Source organism: Phyllostomus hastatus, unplaced genomic scaffold, assembly GCF_019186645.2.
Source record: "Phyllostomus hastatus isolate PE091 unplaced genomic scaffold, TTU_PhHast_1.1 phas_scaffold_78, whole genome shotgun sequence".
In the NCBI taxonomy this organism is placed as follows: Eukaryota; Metazoa; Chordata; class Mammalia; order Chiroptera; family Phyllostomidae; genus Phyllostomus; species Phyllostomus hastatus.
The window spans coordinates 92,205,712-92,218,233 of NW_025334041.1; the positions used below are offsets into that span (position 1 = coordinate 92,205,712).

A 12,522-nucleotide genomic window follows, 5' to 3' on the forward strand; every position below is an offset into this window, starting at 1 on the left:
ACAAACTTTGCAACCAGTAAATATTAACTTTAAAGTTTAATTAAAATTACATTTTTCAATATTTACTTGAGTATTAATAAACTGAAATATCTTTTCCTGATTATAGGCTACTTACATGTCTTCATTGTAAACTGACTGTTCATATTCTTCCATTTTTCTTGCAGTAAAATTTTCATTCCAATACTCATTCAGTATACCAAAGCAGTTCTAAGTCCTTTTGTGTCTTTACCCACTTTATATTTTCCACTGATTTCCCCCACACATCCAACACCTCTTTCACATTGAAAGACCTGCCGTTGCCTAACAGAACTGTTTTCTCAAGGTTCTCTACATATGTGCATTGTATCTTTCATTCTCTGTCACCTTTTCTCCATTCTCCCTCCTACTGTGACTCTTATTTATCCTTTTTTAATAAACTTTATTTATTATGTTATTATAGTTGTCTCATTTCCCCCCTTCATCCCTCTCTACCCTGCACACCCCCCTCCCACCCACATTCCCTCCCTTTAGTTCATGTCCATGTGTCATACGTATAAGTTCTTTAGTTTCTACATATCCCATACTATTCTTGCCCTCCCCCTGTCTATTTTCTACCTACCATCTATGCTACTTATTCTCTATACCTTTTCCCCTCTCTCTTCTTCTCCCACTCCCCTGTTGCTAACCCTCCATGTGATCTCTATTTCTGTGGTTCTGTTCCTGTTCTAGTTGTTTGCGTAGTTTGTTTTTGTTTTAGGTGTGGTTGTTAATAATTGTGAGTTTGCTGTCATTTTACTGTACATATTTTTTATCTTCTTTTTCTTAGATAAGTCCCTTTAACATTTCATGAGCCCTGGCTGGCGTAGCTCAGTGGATTGAGCGCGGGCTGGGAACCAAAGTGTCCCAGGTTCGATTCCCAGCCAGGGTACATTGCTGGGTTGCAGGCCATAACCCCCAGCAACCGCACATTAATCTCTCTCTCTCTCTCTCTCTCTCTCTCTCTCTCTCCCCCCCTCCTTCCCTTCCCTCCCTAAAAATAAATAAATAAAATCTTAAAAAAAACACATTTCATATAATAAGGGCTTGGTGAGGATTAACTCCTTTAACTTGACCTTATCTGAGAAGCACTTTATCTGCCCTTCCATTCTAAATGAAAGCTTTGCTGGATAGAGCAATCTGGGATGTAGGTCCTTGCCTTTCATGACTTGGAATACTTCTTTACAGCTTCTTCTTGCCTGTAAGGTCTCTTTTGAGAAGTCAGCTGACAGTCTGATGGGAACTCCTTTGTAGGTAACTGCCTCCTTTTCTCTCCTTCATTTTAGGATTCTCTCCTTCATTTTAATCTTGGGTAATGTAATTATGATGTGCCTTGGTATGTTCCTCCTTGGGTCCAACTTTTTTGGGACTCCCTGAGCTTCCTGGACTTCTTGAAAGTCTATTTCCTTTTCCAGATTGGGGAAGTTCTCCTTTATTATTTGTTCAAATAACTTTTCCACTTATTGCTCTTCCTCTTCCCCTTCTGATACCCCTATAATTCAGATTTTGGAACGTTTAAAGATGTCCTGGAGGTTTCTAAGCCTTTCTTCATTTTTTTGAATTCTTGTTTCTTCATTCTTTTCTGTTTGGTTGTTTCTTTCTTCCTTCTGGTCCATTCCATTGATGTGAGTCCCAGTTTCCTTCCCATCATTAATGGTTCCCTGTGTATTTTCCTTTATTTCACTTAGTGTAGCCTTCATTTTTTCATCTAATTTGTGACCAAATTCAACCAATTCTGTGAGCATCCTGATTACCAGTGTTTTGAACTGTGCATCTGATAGGTTGGCTATCTCTTTGTCGCTTAGTTGTATTTTTTCTGGAGCTTTGATCTGTTCTTTTGTTTGGGCCATTTTTTTTTGTCTTGACACACCTGTTCTGTAGTGAGGGGCGGAGCCTTAGGTATTCACCTGGGCGGGGCAACCCACATCGCTGTGTTGTGAAGCTGTTTGTGGGGGAGGGGTTCCAGAGAGAACAATGGCACCTCCTCCACTCTCTGCTGAATTCCAGTCCCTTCCACCAACTACCCCAAGCATACTGGGCCCTTCTGGTGCTGATTTCTGTGTAGGTGGGTTATTTATCCTTAAGACTCAGATCTAGGATCAGTTCCTCCTCTCCATAGGACTCTGTGCAAATATCTGTCATAAAACCATCACACTATATATATAATTGATTGTTGTTTACAGTGGTCTATCTCCCCATGAGGCTCGAAGCTTCTTGAAATATGGTACTGTAATTGAGCTCTATACTCCAGAAACTGCTGGCACTTACTAGACAATGGTTTGTTGACTGAATGAGTTCAAAATAATAGTAGTATTAATATTAGCAAAGTAATATTTACCAGACACATTTGTGTAGTAGTATTCCAAAGGAATGAATTTTGAAGAAGCTCTCTGACATTTTTCTTCAGTAAAACCTCACCAAGGAAAATAGTAATTAAGGTTTTTATCCCATGACAAGACTATGTCAAACATTTTATTTTTAAATCTTGTCTTTTTCCCTAAAGACAAAATAACTTGTTTAAATAATTGCCATTAGTTATAGCTGTACTTTCTGTTTCAAGAAAATTTGCTTATACTGGAAAACAAAATTAAAATACAAAAAGAAAGTATATTCATCAGCCATGACTGTTTTGTAATCTTAACAATAAGTTCTTTCTTTCAAAAAAATCTTTGTAACTTGACCAAGATTCATTTTGGAATTAATCTTTTATTTTGCTTTATTTCCAAAGGACATCCATTACCTTGCACTAGACAAGGGTGAATTGGCACTAGCTGAAGTGGCGAGAAAAAGAGCTAGTGACATTGATGCAGAATCAATAACCTCTGGAGTTGGTAAGAATTCATGCTGGGGGTTTTTATAAATGCTTTTTGTTTTAATCAATATTTGTTCAGTATCATTTCTGTTTTCTGTTTTTTAGGGCATGGTTGGTTAATTTGAATTACTTTCTTTGTAAAGACAGTATCTTTAAAAAAAGAAGCCTGGCTAAGCAGTACAATATAAATATATATGTTGAAATTGTGTTATTATGAGAATTGGTGATCAGTGATTAATCACTGCTTAGCAAAAAGTATAGAGGACTTTGTTCTTTTCATAAGATTTTGAGAAAAAGAATTTATTATCAGCTCTTCCTTTACCTTTCCATTAAAACCAGCACAGAAATGTATGTAATCCTTTATTTACACATAGACATGTCATATCTCAAAATAATTCTCTCCTATATCAGACAAAATATTTCACATGGAATTTCAGGTTTGATGGGTGACTTGTTTTTGTTTAGAAGTTACTGGAGTCATTTTACAAAGTAAAATGGTCTTCCAAAGAAGACCAATAAGAAACCTAACTTGAATCTGAAGGTCCATTCAAAACTTCATAATAAAGAAAAATTAATTTTTAATGCTGTTATAATATCAACATGACCTTCCTTTTTCTAAATTCAGTTTATCTAATAGGACTAAATCCTGAAGTACTGACCTCTAGACATCCCAATTCCTATTCTTCTTGGTATTTCCTATTCCTAGATTAGGCAAAGCACCCACCCTCATAATTGCAATAGATTTCATTTCATTTTGGAACTTTTGTAAAACAAGGAAGTTTTATTAATAAGATTTCCACTGTGTAACTTGCTTGAAAAATATAACAATCCTCTCTATTGATAGATCATCTTGTGCTCTGTTTTTGGAATGCTGTTTGCAGACAAAAGGAGTAATTTTTAGTTTCTTTCTAACATCTCCACCTGCGATCCCAGTCTTCAAGGTGGTAATGAAGGACTCAAAGCTATACCACCATGGTACCTCTAAACCTGAATACCAAAGCTGACAATTGCTTACCAGAGAGATGATTCCATCTACCCCATCCCTCAAAGAGTTCCAAATTGATGCATAAGCCACTCTCAAATCTCCATTCCTATCCACAAGAAATAACTATTAATACAATATTAGATAAGAATAACTTGAGTTGATTTATCACTGTATCTTGTTGCTTCTTAAGTATATTGATGTGCCTCCAAAAAATAACAATAAGCTAATATTTACCAAATGCCTGCTATGGGCCAGATACTAAATAACAGATATTTACTAATCAGTACTCACAACTTTGTGAGGTGGGTAGTTTGTATTTGTTATGAAAAGTCACTTTTAACTAAATAATGAAACCATACCATGTTAATAGGAATTATAATGGTATATGATGGGGTTACAAATATCCTCCATCCCTATCCTCTACACATTTAGGAAAATACAGGAGAAAGGTTATGTCATAAGCAAATTTTATGGGATTTTTCCTTAGTTATTTACCCTTCCTTTTCCACAGGGTATCAGATGTAATGGAAGCCATCTTTGCATTTGAAAGCTATTCAGAGTTACTAGGAGTAAAAAGGAATGTGAAGAGATTACCATGAAATTTCAGAAAAATAAAGAAGGCCTACTATTCAGCCCACCAAAACATACTCTGTTTATTTTTTAACCAGATTGTTGTGGCCAGTTGATAATTCCTAGCCAGAGAGCTTGGATTCCCTCTTTAAGCCCTGCTTCATTTCTAGCAAATATCTTTTCTTCGCTGAAACCTTGTTACTCCTGATGATTTTCAGTTTTTTTAGGTCTTACTCTTTGGCCTCAGTTACTATCCCTTGAGAAAGATATCATTCAATAACAATAGTAAATCTCAAAAGACAAATATCTTAGATGAATGTTCTGCTCTACTTTTGTTCCAGAAAACTGGATGTGTCCCACTCACAATTCCCAATGCAATTAGGAAAGAGTATCTAGTTTCCTCATCATAGTCTCTTCTTTACAGCCCAAGTCATACTGGGAAAGCTAATTTTCTCTCCGATTTCCTGAATTTAATTCAACCGTTGTCTCAAACTTTTCCAAAAGCAGAAAGTAATTAAGCTTTGGCTTTCAAAGGGGTTCACTGATGAAAGCAAGAGGGAAAATTGTGTAAGATATCAAAAGAATATTTAATTGTATATGTTCCATACCTTCTTTATCCAACCATCTATCAGATATTTTGGTTGTTTACATATCTTGGCCAAATCTGTGGTGATGGAAGATAATTTGACTTTGGGTGGTGCGCACACAAAGCAATGTATAGATCATGTATCATGTAAAAGGTACACTTGAAACCTATATAATTTTATTAACCAATGTCACCCTAATAAATTTAAGTAATTAAAAATAAAAATAAAAATAAAAGTCAAAAAATACCAGAAAAATCAGAAAACAGTGACCATGTCAAGAACGATGATGATTGAGAGAGTATTATTAAGCCGCTATGCAGCTGCTGACCACAAGACCTGGAAGTCACCTCAGCTGGGTCTGGTGCCTGGTGAGATCTCCCTTTGGATATGCTGCTTGTGAAGCTTATTGGATCCTGCTCTGATGTTGTTTGAAGCTGGCCACTGGGTGTGTCGGTTGTGGTCACCTTGGGAGGGACTCTAAAGCAGACCAATGTCAGATGCTGCCTGTGACATGTTTGGAGCTACAAGTGACCCATAGTTTGTGGCTGCCTCTGCTGGACCTGGGTGCAGGTGGGAAGGACCAAGCCACGCGCCAAGGCTGACTTTTACTAGCACTGTTCCTAGAGGCACGTCAGCAAAAGTCCTGAGGCACCTCAAAATCTGCCTCTGTCTGCCTCCACCTGCTGGCTGCCTATTAGGCTTAGTCACTGAAAAAGCCTCTGACAGTACTCAAGTTTCATGAGGTAGATTCTCAGTTAGCAGCAAGTGGTGTTCACCAGACCCATACAAGTTCAAACTAGGTGCTAGTGCTGTCTGAGACCACTCAGCAAATGCCCCTGGGTATACCAAGTCTAGCTGTAACCACTGAGTGCTCACATACCTTTGTGTTGGTACAGTCTCAGGGAGTTGCCAGAGTAAGGCCAGCAGAGTTTAAAGAAACCTCAACAGACCAAGGTTTGGCTATGTAAAGGGAAGGCTCTGTTTAGGTCAGGTATGTAAGGAAGAACTGGCCTCTCTCCTGGAGCCACCCAACTTAGTCTGTCCCAGATTATGCTGGAAGAGATGGAGCTCAGCAGGGTGGGGCTGCCAGGAGTCAGGTGGATGGGGCTAGTGGATCTCTCATGATATGGAGGTGCTGTTCAGGTTTCAAGGGAGTTGGGAGGTATGGACCCTGCCTCACAGCCACACAACTTAGTCTGTCCCAGATTTTGCTCCAACCTTGGCAGAGTTTAACCACTAGGAATTGAGTGGATGGGCTCCCAGAGCCCAGAGTATGGGGCTAGTGGATCTCTCATGAGAGGTAAGCACCAGTCAAGTTCATGGGAAACTGGGTAAATTGGCCCCCACCAAAGCCGTGTAACTCAACCACTGACATGTGTCTCCCCAGACCTAGGGTACCCAGGCCAAGGCAGCTGACTGTTCATCAAGGCAAAATCTCTCAAGGTGGGGCAAGAGGGATTCCAGAGGGTGGGGCTGTTACTTCCCCCAGGCCAGTGCCACAGCGGTGGAGAATGTTCAAGCTAAGAAAGATGGTGTCTTCAATGTAGGAGAATGACTCAGCACAGGGATCCTTCAACTGTCTCCCCAGAGCCATAAACCCCAACACTCCTCACATGACTTTAGTTCACTCTGCCTCTGCCAGAGCTCAGGGTGAATGGCTGCAAATGAAATTTTCTTGCATTGGCCCTTTAAGAGGGTGTCTATGTCTCTAGCAGACTCCTGTCTCTCACTGATGGACAAGAGCCCACTACTTTTCAGTCAGATGTTATATGGGTGCATCTTCCCAGCTCTGGTGCTCTCAGCTGGGGAGCCTGGCTTGGGGTTGAGTCACCAGGCTTTTTGGGGAATCTCCAACAGCTGAGATATCCCTCTGGATCTTCAGCTGCCACTCGTGTGAGCAGGGTCAGCCCTTTTCACATCTCTGCCCTTCCTACCAGTCTCAATGTAACTTACTCTGTAAATCCTTGGTTATAAGATTTATCTTCAACTGGTCTTCACTTGGTTATTCAGCATGATTTTTCTGTAACTTAGTTGTAATTCCAATTTAGTCCTAGGAGGCTATGAGTGTATCTTCCACCTACTCAGCTACCATCTTGGATCCTCTATTTGTTGCCTCTTTGATACCAGCCCATCTGAAGGGTGTGAGGTGATATCTCATAATTTTTTAATTATATTTAACGTTGGTTAATAAGATTACATAGGTGTCACCCTGGCTGGCGTAGCTCAGTGGATTGAGCGCAGGCTGCGAACCAAAGTGTCGCAGGTTTGATTCCCAGCCAGGGTACATGCCTGGGTTGCAGGCCATGACCCCCAGCAACTGCACATTGATGTTTCTCTCTCTCTCACTCTCTCTCACTCTCTTTCCCCCCCTTCCTCCCTCCCTTCCCTCTCTAAAAAATAAATAAAATCTTTAAAAAAAAAAGATTACATAGGTGTCAAGTATACATTTCTATGATACATGATCTGTATCCTACATTCTATGCCCACCACCCAGTCAAATCATCTTCTGTCACTATATACTTGCTCCCTTTACCACTTACCATCTTCCTACACACATTCTCTCTGCTCTCCACCATACTACTGTCTGTGTCTGAGTTTCAGTTTTATACTCCACATATGAGTGAAATCAGGTGGTTCTTGACTTTTTCTGTCTGGCTTATTTCCCTAAGCATAATATTCTCAGGATCTATCCATATTGTTGCAAATGGCAGTACTTCATCTTTTCTTAAGACTGAGCAACATTCTATTGTATATATCTACCGCATCTTCTCTATCCATTCATCTACCACAGGACATTTCAGTTGTTTCCATGTCTTGGCCACCATGAACAGTGTTCTAATGAACATAGGGTTGCATATATTTTTGAGAATAAATAATTTTCCAGGTAGATACACAGAAGAGGGGTTACTTGGTCATATGATAACTATTCTTAAATTTTTGAGGAACCTCTTTACTGTTTTCCATAGTGACTTCGCACCAGTAGTGAATACAGGTTACCTTTTCTCCACCACTTCTCCAACACTTATTAACCTTGTTGATAGTAGCCATTCTAACAGGAATAAAGTGGTATCTCACTGTGGTTTCAATTTGCATTTCCCTAACAGCTGGTGAAGTTGAGCATTTTTTCATGTCTGTTGGCCATTTGTATGTCTTCATGGGTGAAATGCCTGCCTAGGTCTTCTACTCATTTTTTAATTGGATTGTTTGTTTTATTGTTGTTTAGTTGTATGAATTCTTTATATATTTTAGATATTAACCTTTTGTGGAGCTGTTGTCTGCAGATATCTTCTCCTATTCAGTTGGTTGCCTTGTTGTTTTGTTGATGGTTTATTTTGCTGTGTAGAAGCTTTTTAGTGTTATATTGTCCCATTCATTTATTTCTGCCTTTACTTCCCTTACCTTTAAGGTCAAATTCATAAAATATTCTCTAAGGCCAAGGCCCATAGTTTAGTACCAATATATTCTTCTATGTAATTTATTGTTTCGGGACTCATTTAGATCTTTGATACATTTTAAATTAATTTTTGTACATGGAGAAGAATTGTAATCTCGTTTCATTCTTTTGCAAATGGCTTTCCAATTTTGCCAGTTCCATTTATTGAAGAGGCTTTCCTTTCTCCATTTTGTGTTTCTAGTTCCTTTGTCAAAAACTATTTGCATATATACATGTGGTTTTATTCCTGAGCTCTCAATTTTGTTCCGTTGGTCTTTATGCCTGTACCATGCTATTCTGATTATTGTTGTTCTGTAGTATAAGTTCAAGTCAGGTAGTGTAATACATCTAGCTTTGTTCTTTTTTCAAAGGATTGCTTTGGTTCTTCGGGGTCTTTTGTGGTCCCATATAAATCTGGTAATTTTTTTTGTCCTATTTCTTTAAAAAATACCATTGGTATTTTGATGGTGATGGCACTAAATCTGTATATTGCTTTGGGTAATATGGACATTTTAACTATATTAATTCTTCCAGTCCATGAACATGGAATATCTATTTCATTCTGTCTATTTCAACCTCTCTTAATAATACTTTGTAGTTTTCAGCATATAGGTCATTCATATTCTTTGTTAAGTTTATTCATAGGTATTTCATTCTTTCTTTTTGTTGCATTGCAAAAGGAATTGTTTAAAAATATATTTTATTGATTATGCTATTACAATTGTCCCATTTTCCCCCCTTCACTCCTCTCCACCCTGAACACCCCCTCCCACCCACATCCCCCCCTTTAGTTCATGTCCATGTGTCATACATATAAGTTCTTTGGTTTCTACATTTCCCATACTATTCTTACCCTCCCCCTGTCTATTTTCTACCTACCATCTATGCTACTTATTCTCTGTACTGTTTCCCTCTCTCTCCCCCTCCCACTCCCCTGTTGCTAACCCTCCATGTGATCTCCCTTTCTGTGGTTCTGTTCCTGTTCTAGTTGTTTGCTTAGTTTGTTTTTGTTTTAGGTGTGGTTGTTAATAATTGTGAGTTTGCTGTCATTTTACTGTACATATTTTTTATCTTCTTTTTCTTGGATAACATTTCATATAATTAGGGCTTGGTGAAGTTGAACTCCTTTAATTAGACCTTATCTGAGAAGCACTTTATCTGCCCTTCCATTCTAAATGAAAGCTTTGCTGGATAGAGCAATCTTAGATGTAGGTCCTTGCCTTTCATGACTTGGAATACTTCTTTCCAACCCCTTCTTGCCAGCCTCTTCTTGCCTGTAAGGTCTCTTTTGAGAATTCAGCTGACAGTCTAATGGGAACTCCTTTGTAGGTAACTGCCTCCTTTTCTCTTGCTGATTCTAGGATTCTCTCCTTCATTTTAATCTTGGGTAATGTAATTATGATGTGCCTTGGTGTGTTCCTCCTTGGGTCCAACTTTTTTGGGACTCTCTGAGCTTCCTGGACTTCTTGGAAATCTATTTTCTTTGCCAGATTGGGGAAGTTCTCCTTCATTATTTGTTCAAATAACTTTTCCACTTATTGCTCTTCCTCTTCCCCTTCTGGTACCCTATAATTCGGATATTGGAATGTTTAAAAATGTTCTGGAGGTTCCTAAGCCTCTCTTCATTTTTTTGAATTCTTGTTTCTTCATTCTTTTCTGTTTGGTTGTTTCTTTCTTCCTTCTGGTCCATTCCATTGATGTGAGTCCCAGTTTCCTTCCCATCATTATTGGTTCCCTGTGCATTTTCCTTTATTTCACTTAGTGTAGCCTTCATTTTTTCATCTAATTTGTGACCAAATTAGATGAGTTGGTTGATTGGTTGAATTAATTCAACCAATTCTGTGAACATCCTGATCACCAGTGCTTTGAACTGTGCATCTGATAGGTAGGCTATCTCTTCGTCACTTAGTTGTATTTGTTCTGGCGCTTTGATCTGTTCTTTGGTTTGGGCCATTTTTTTTGTCTTGACACACCTGTTGTGCAGTGAGGGGTGGAGCCTTAGGTATTCACCTGGGAGGGGTAATCTACATTGCTGGGTTGTGACACTTGTATGTGGGGAAGGGTTCTGAGAGGCAACAATGGCACTTGCTCTGCTCTCTGTCAGATTTTAGTCATTGCCCCTGCTTTCTGCAAGCAAATTGGGCCTTTCTGATGCTGATTCCTGGGTAGGTGGGTTTGTGTAAGGTCTAGGACACTTGGGTCTCTCCACTGAACTCTCCTGTGAGGCTGGGAGTTTCTCCTGGCACCTAAACCCCCACAGGTGTTTTCAATCAGTGGTTTGAGGCTTTATTTCTTAGTGCTGGGACCCTGGGTTGTGCAGTCTGTCCTACTACCCAGTTTCACCTGGTTTATCCATGTGCAAATGTGGGACCACCCAGCCGCTCCCTGTTCCACAGTCAGCCACCTCACTGGGTCCACCAGCTGCTGTTTTGCCTTGAGCCCTGTCCACCCTGGCTGCCCAACTCCACCCTTCCTACTGATCTGGATGAATGTGTCTTCTGTAACTCCTTGGTTATCAGACGTCCATACAGTTTGATTTTCTGTTAGTTCTGGTTGTTTTTGTTTTTAAATTGTTGTTGTCCTTCTTTTGATTATACGAGGAGGCACAGTATATCTACTTATGCCACCATCTTGGCTGCAAGTCATCTGTTTTGTTTTTTTTATTTCATTTTCTGAAATTTCATTGTTAATATTTGGGAAAGCAGTGGATTTTTGTACATTGATTTTTGTGTCTCACAGCTTTACTGTATTTGTTTATTCTAATAGTTTTCTTGTTGTTGTTGAGTCTTTAGGGTTTTCTATATAACAAATTATCTCACCTGAAAAAAGTGACACTTTTACTTTTTGATTTCCCATTTGGATGCCTTTTAATTCTTTCTCTCATCTGATCCCTCTGGCTTGTACTTCTTGGCATTTCCCTGTTGATTAGTGATGTTGAACATCTTTTCATGCAGTCATCTGTATGTCTTCTTTGGAAAAATGTCTATTCAGATCTTGTGCCCACTTCTTAATTGGGCTTTTTTATTTTGAGTTGTATGAATTCTTTATATAGTTTGAGATGATCTATCTTATCAGATAGATCATTTGCAAATATATTATCCTATTCAGTAGGTTGCCTTTTCATCTTGATGATTTCCTTTGCTGTGCAAAAGTTTTTGTGTGATATAGCCCCATTTCTTTTTCTGTTTATGTAGCCTTTACCCAAGGAAACACATCCAACAAAAAATATTGTGAAGGTCCATGTCAAAGAGTTTACTGCCTGTATTTTCTAGGAGTTTTATGGTTATAGGTCGTATGTTTAAGTCTTTAACCCATTCTGACTTTATTTTTGTAAATGGTGTAACAAGTGGTTCAATTTTATTTTTTCCATGTATCTGTCCAATTTTCCCAACACCATTTATTGAAGAAACTGTCTTTATCCAATTATATTATCTATGCCTTTTTTGTTGTAGATTAATTTACAATATAAACATGTTTTGGAGGAGGTTCTTTATTCTATTCCACTGTTCTATGTGTCTCTTTTTGTGCCAAAACCATACCGTTTTGATCACTATAATCATTGTAGTTTGAGATCAGAGAGCACGATACCTCCAACTTCTCTTTCTAGATGGATTTGGCTATGGGTTCTTTATATATTTTGAATATTAGCCCCTTTATTTGAGGTATGGTTTGTTAATTCCCTCTCCCATTTTATTGGTGTCCTTTTTTATTTTTTAATGGTTTCCTTTGCTGTGAAGAAGCTTTTTAGTTTGATGTAGTCCCATTCATTTATTTTTGCTTTTAGTTCCCTTGCCTTTGTGGTCAAATTCCAAAATCCCTCTGAGACCAAGGTCTGTAAGTTTAGTATTTATTTTCTATGTATTTTATTTTTTCTGCTTTTATATTCAAGTCTTTAATCCATTTTGAGTTAATATTTCTATTTTTTAATTATATTGTATTGATTGTGCTATTACAGTTGTCCTAATTTTTCCCTCTTTTACCCCCTTCACCCAGCAACCCCTACTCCTTCAGGCAATCTCCACACCATTTTTCATGTCCCTGAGTCACTCATATAAATTCTTTGACTACTCTATTTCCTATACTGTACTTATATCCCCTTGGCTATTCTGTAACTACCTAT

General features: G+C 38.5%; 1 protein-coding gene across 1 annotated transcript in view; it reads left to right on the plus strand.

Annotated features, from left to right (window-relative positions):
* LOC123811567 (WD repeat containing planar cell polarity effector) overlaps nucleotides 1–12,522 on the plus strand; it is a 382,261-nt gene that overhangs the window by 260,026 nt on the left and 109,713 nt on the right. Inside the window, exon 14 of the mRNA XM_045827820.1 lies at nucleotides 2,744–2,846. Coding sequence (XP_045683776.1) covers nucleotides 2,744–2,846 — 103 coding nt within the window. The remainder of the gene's footprint in view (nucleotides 1–2,743; nucleotides 2,847–12,522) is intronic.